Here is a 6,547-nt window from a genome sequence, read left to right as displayed (position 1 = left end):
ATAATTAATAAGTTTGTGTGTTCTCTGTATAATTGCTTTTCTCTAAAGTCTCAAACTTTGTCCATTTCTGCCCACTTGGAATGATCTAAAATGATTCGCATTTATTTGACTTACAAACAAATAATGTAAATCCGTACGTGCGTATTATATGTAGTATAATGATAATATATTAGTACTTATATGTTATTGTATTTGTCAATGTACAATCCATTATGTATATACATTATTAATGTATCCACCCACAACAATACTTTTTTTTCGCCAATCATGTAAATTTATTTGTTTTAAAATATCTTGGAGGCAATCATTTTCGGTGCTTTGTTTTTATACTAGTCATATATTTTGATGAATATGAATTTCGAGAAAGATGAATAGATCAGAGAGACAGACACCGAGAAAGACGTTTCCTGATTTTTCTGAACATTTCTCGTCACTATGACCTTGTTAGTGGCTTGAATCTCTACCTCTCTTGAAATCTTGATAAAACATTCCTTGGTCTTATGGGTTTATAATCACATTCTCTGTTCATTCACAGAGCAAGGAGCTTTTAGTCTTTTCATGGATGATACCATGGCTTACTCCTCTGCAGTATTCAAGGTGGCCACTGAAAAACATCAGAGGATTTTCTATTTTTAGGCTTCGGTCTTACTTGAATCTGAATTTGACTTCAACCTTTCGCCATTTTCACGTTTATAGTCAGAGAATGAGGATCTAAGAACTGCACAAATGAGAAAAATAACTCTTTTGATTGAAAAGGTAAGATCATTTTCTTGATTTACTAACAAAGAACTGCGATTTTTTTCTGTTTTTTTCTAATCGAAGGTGGCAAAATTTCAGGCAAGGATAGAGAAGAATCATGGGGTCTTAGAGCTAGGATGCGGATGGGGAACTTTGGCCGTAGAAGTTGTGAGAAGAACTGGATGCAAATACACTGGCATTACTCTATCTATTGAACAGCTTAAATATGCAGAAGCCAAAGTGAAAGAAGCTAGACTTGAGGTTTTGTCTAATCCATCTAAAACAAGAAACATTAATTAAGCTTTATGATTAACAATATTACTTCGGAAACGACAGGATCGGATTACATTTAAGCTTTGTGATTATCGCCAACTATCTGATGCTCAGAAATATGACAGAATCATAGCTTGGTAAACACTTCTTTTTGTCCCTCTTTATTAAAATAAATTTGTGATATGACGAAACATGTTTTCGGATGTTTCAGCGAGATGATAGAAGCGGTTGGCCATGAGTTCTATGAAGCGTTTGTCAGCTGCTGTGAAGTTGCGCTTGCAAAAGACGGCATTTTTGTCATGCAGGTAACATTTGCTTCTCCATCACGGTTCTCTCATGGTTGCACAACTCTTGATCGTTTTAATGTTTAACAGTTCACAGCTGTACCTGAAGAGCTTTACGATGAGACCAGACTAAGTTCAGGTTTCATAACGGAATACATATTTCCAGGTGGCTGTCTTCCTTCTTTAGCCAGAGTTACTTCAGCCATGTCCTCCTCCTCTAGGCTATGGTAAATTCTTTACTTTACCATATTTTAGCTTCAAAGGTACTTTCTCTGCTTTCTCTACCCATATAACACCTGAAAACACACAGTATTGAAGACGTCGAGAACATTGGGATTCATTACTACTATACACTGAGATGTTGGAGGAAGAGATTCTTGGAGAACCAAAAGTAAGTTAATTCTTGAAAACCTTTCCCATGTTTTCCCTATTGGAACAAGTATTATTTGTCCAGGACAATTAACTATTATTTGTGTAGACAAATCATGGAGCTTGGATTCGATGATAAATTCATAAGGACATGGGAGTATACACATACAATACACAATATCATTAGTGTATTGTCTCTCAATCTAAGTCTCTAATAATTATTATATTAATATTTAAGTATGATTATTGGTAAACAATTAAATTTAAATGGTGGAAAAAAAAATCTACTATTCAGGAACTGCCAAATGGCAGAAGAGCTTCTAAGATTTGTACAAACAATTTTTGAAGAAGAAGCGTGCTTCTTTTTTTTCTACAATCTTTCTCATCATTTTTTTTAAAACATTAAGTATATGTTAAGAAACTTTTTTTTTTGTCACTGCGCATGCTCTAACATACTATTTTATTAGTTTTTGTTTTAATTATTTTTTAAAAACTCTAAATACTACGAGTGAGAACGATATGTAGTCTCTTAGACACTAGTCTAATATGTTAGCAAATACAAAGACAAGTATATATTCAAACTCACAAAGATTATTAGGATATAGAATAAAATGAAATAGCTCATAGAACTTTATTTAGGTGCAACGGAAGGGGACAAGAAAAAAGAGGAAGACTAAAAAACACCAAGAGCAAAATGTTTTTTTGATTTACAGGATAAAAATGGAAGGAGACAATTCTCTAGGTTACTTCATCCATTGTCATGAACCATGGTTTTCAAAGAGATTCAAAATAAGTATTGGGTTTATTTTGTTTTTGAGATTGATGTTTTTGTAGAGGATGAGTAATGGGAAGTATAAGAGTGCAGAGCATAGAGCCACGATGGATAAAGAGAAGACTAGAATGTCATGGCCTGTTTTTGTGGAATCTAGCCTTGATCATGAGTTTGGACCTTTGCCGGAACTGATAACCGGCGACCATAATTGATGCAGATAAATATTTGGAATATTTTCAAATATTTTATTGTTTATTTTATTAATTATATTAATTTAGATAGTTATCTTTATTGTTTTAGGGTTTTATGGTTTTATTATATTTAGCCGTCTAGGCTTTAAATTTGTATAAAGTTTATGATTTGATTAATAAAAGTTAAGAGATTTCTCTTTATTCTTTATTTTCTGCTAGAACATAGGTATTCTCAACGAATTTAAGAAGACATTGATCTTAGGCATTCTTAGACTAAATAAGACCTTTGTGATTATCTTAGTTTTCTGGGTATTCTCAGAATCAACGGATCTCTAGTTCTATCCTATAAAACTTCTGTCAAATTTCTTCAACTTTTATACAGTAAATTATATATATATATTTGTATTACTTTTGAAATGTTTTTCTATTTCTCTCTATTTCTAAAGTCATCATAGGAAAAGCTATAAAACCATTGGGTTACGCTTTATTCCTTGTTTTCTGCTAGAACCAATAAAGTTGCCCTAAGGACCCACTTTCATTCTTATTAGATCAACTAGGCTTTCAGGTTCATGCATCTAAACCAATCTACATTATTTATTTAATCATATGCATGTACACGTAAGACACATTTAGAGAAACGATGACATTAGTTTACAGTTGAAACATATTTACAATATAACAATATTTGGCATCTTAATTAATGAGGTGCCAGAGGAATTTTATCACTAAATCTATATGTACACGTAAGACACATTTAGAGAAACGATGAGATTAGTTTACAGTTGAAACATATTTACAATATAACAATATTTGGCATCTTAATTAATGAGGTGCCAGAGGAATTTTATCAATAAACCGTCGAGTCATCCTCGATTTATGAAGAAAACGTAAAAGTTAAATTAGCAAAAACTAGATCTTGAAAACCAAGACGAGCAGTAACTATCAACGACAAACCAATTACGAGGAAGACAACATTAAAAACAACTAATCTCTGACCAATCCAAGGAGATGTAGTTCTTAACATTAGCCAAATTTAAGGAAGAAAAGGACAAATATTGACCAGAACAGCGTACAACATCATGAGAAACAACCGCACAACTAGGAACTCATAAACCTGATCTACAACAAATATTAGATAATCTCACAAGAGAAAAAGACGAGGAAAAACAAGAGAAACGAATGTGAGTCTTTTTCTGGTGATGGTAAGAAACACTGCACACTGGAAATGTAAACGAAATACATAGATGGTGATGGCTCATGTCAAAATATGCGGAAAAGGAAAAAACATCTTAGGAAAATAATGTTCGACGTTGTTAACAAAAAAAATAGTGTTCAAAATGTGAAAATATTAAATACAATGTTGACGCTTAAACCGTTAATGTTAGAATCAATAAATGCTTAAATGAAAATTTATTGAAATTCAAGATGCTTTACATCAGAAGCTCATTTCACCACTAACATACTACTATACACACAACGACACGTTATTGAAAAGACAAACACATAATATATTAACCTATAACCTAATATTACATCACACAATAAAATACTAAATCATGCTCTTTACAAATAAATAATGACCATATAATTATATCATTCAAAAACATCATACTTAACAACAATAAAATAATATTCCGCGCGAACCACCTCCTAGTTAGTTATATAAACTTCTTAAAACTATCAAGTTTATGTAACTATAGTAATTTACGTTCAAACGATTATATATTTCTTAAGTTCCAAAATTTATCTCGTTTGTAAGTTGTTGCTATATATTGTTTCTTTTAATATGTTTAAAAGGTCACGATATTTCTAATTTCTTATTTTTCATGTGATAATAACATCATTATTGGTGAGTTTTTTTAATACATATCGTACCGATGAAAATAAATACTTACTATATCAATAATCTAAGATATTTTAGAGAAAATTTGGTGTTTTAAATATAAAATGTTTTATATTTTTTAAATTACTTTATTTTTCTAGAAAATTGATTAACCAATAATTTTGTAATGTGTTATTTATTATATTTTAGATTAATATTATTAATAATATTTACCTATCAATATTTACTCTTAATATTGATTAACTAAAATATCATATAGGTTTTGAATGGCAAATATCGTTTAATATCGCGGAATAATGGAAAAAATAATTAAGATGCAAAAAAAAATAATTAATCTGTGAAAAGTTTTAAAATCTGCGGAATGAAAGTTGTAGATTTATTTATTCACGATTGAATAAATTTTACGCAATGGCAGGATAATTTTTATATTAATCAAAATATTTATATTCTATTTAACTTATTATAAAAATAAAAAAATATTAATATCTAAACTAACTATTACAAAATTTGAAATAGAGTGAATAGAATGATATATGGATGGTTTATGATGATGATGTCACTACCGATGAGTTTCTTAACATCGGTGCATCACTACACCATTTTTTATAAACTCTCCTCACTGTCAAGTTGCGTATGGATAGTAGTATTATTTATAATATCTCAATTTTCTAATCAATACTGATATTCTAACATATTTTTTCCATAAAAGTTGTATGTAATATGTATGCAATGAAAAAGAATTAGTAGTATACTAAGGTAATCTCCTAAGTCGTGGGCGAAGTAATAGTGGTGGCAATAGTTAGCTCTATTGTATGATTGTATCTACCTAAGGTAAATTTCATAAGTCGAAGCAGAAGTTCGGTTTATAATTTAGTTCACTGCTATATATTATATTTTCGAAAACAATATTTCTTGGTCGTCCTAGCTTTGTAATCGTTATTCCGATAAAATAATATTCTTTAAAAAATAAAAACACTAATTAGATATATAACCTTTTCATAGTTACACGAGAATAATACGTACGTACGTATAACAATCGGGTAATTTATTACAAAATCTGTATTTTTTTTTTCCATCTAAAATTTTATTAAAAACCAAAAAAGGCTGATGCCCACGAGACCTTACAACCATCCGGAGGCCCAGACACAAAGCCCAGGAAAAGTAACCAAACAGATTAGACCCTAGTCCATTACCCAACAAACCTATCCACCGACAACGAGTGATTCGCCCTACCTCGAGATACGAACCCGCGTCGTCGCCACCACCGGGAGAACCTACGTCAGAGCAAGGACGCGTCTCACCGGCCACTACAGGAGCATGCATCACCGTGACAAACCTGAGCCCATGTCCTCCACACCCTCTTAACCGCAACCGTGTTTTACTCTTGTGTTATCTTTACCGGAAAGATCAATCGCCGGAGCGAGATCACAACCACCACCGTTCGAGCACACACTAGAGAAACATAACCGCCGCACGGAACATCACCATCTTGAAAAGGACACTTCTCTCTTCCAACAACGAGAGTTCATCCACGGATCTCGACCGACAACGCAAGAAAAACATAAAATAAACCCTAAAACAAATCTAAAGAAGCAAACAAAGCCGACGACGCAAGGTAAAGAACGCCTTCACCCTTCGGAGCAAGATCCGGCGACGCAGAGCTGAGGAAGCCTCCACCTCCCGGGGACTTTGCCGGCGACGCAGAGCTGAGGAAGCCTCCACCCCCCGGAAACTTAATCGGCGACGGCGGAACTAACGGAGCCTCCACCTCCCGGAGCAAACCCTAACCTCGAAAGAATATTGTCGCGACTAGCCGCCGTCCTATTTCCTCACCAAGAATCCAGAGAAAAAGGAATTGCCGCCGTTTGAAGGTCTCCATAAGCAGAACTCTTCCCGGAGCAAAATCCTAGCCCAGATCCGAAAGTATATTGGATTGGACAACAGATCGAAGCACACAGAGGGAAACCTAGACTGAATCGACAACGAAGGGAGCCACCGGCGCCGGCACGCGCCCGGACGCACGGGGCGCTACTGTGTGCTCTTCTCTTCTCGAGGAGTTTCAACAATTTTTATGTTC

The 6,547-nt window shown here is 33.5% G+C and overlaps 1 protein-coding gene across 5 annotated transcripts; it reads left to right on the top strand.

Annotated features, from left to right (window-relative positions):
* Positions 1 to 307: 307 nt before the first annotated feature.
* LOC106356388 (tuberculostearic acid methyltransferase UfaA1-like) lies at positions 308 to 2,828 on the top strand. Of its 5 annotated transcripts, none has more exons than XM_048753130.1 (10): positions 308 to 443; positions 536 to 597; positions 697 to 756; positions 838 to 999; positions 1,075 to 1,148; positions 1,223 to 1,316; positions 1,386 to 1,522; positions 1,606 to 1,686; positions 1,774 to 1,852; positions 2,499 to 2,828. In XM_048753130.1, exons 2-10 carry the CDS (start codon positions 559 to 561, stop codon positions 2,646 to 2,648), a joined length of 876 nt encoding a protein of 291 aa, XP_048609087.1. In that variant the 5' UTR covers positions 308 to 443; positions 536 to 558; the 3' UTR covers positions 2,649 to 2,828. The 5 variants fall into 5 exon arrangements, with proteins under 5 accessions (XP_048609087.1, XP_048609085.1, XP_022555279.1 ...); XM_048753128.1 differs by having other exon boundaries at positions 2,304 to 2,828; XM_022699558.2 differs by lacking the exon at positions 1,774 to 1,852 and having other exon boundaries at positions 311 to 443; positions 2,304 to 2,649.
* The last annotated feature ends 3,719 nt before the right edge of the window (positions 2,829 to 6,547 follow it).

The sequence above is a fragment of the Brassica napus genome, chromosome C3 (genome assembly GCF_020379485.1).
Source record: "Brassica napus cultivar Da-Ae chromosome C3, Da-Ae, whole genome shotgun sequence".
NCBI lineage: Eukaryota > Viridiplantae > Streptophyta > Magnoliopsida > Brassicales > Brassicaceae > Brassica > Brassica napus.
Note: the sequence above shows the minus strand (reverse complement) of the source record. Positions and strands in the feature narration are given on the sequence as shown.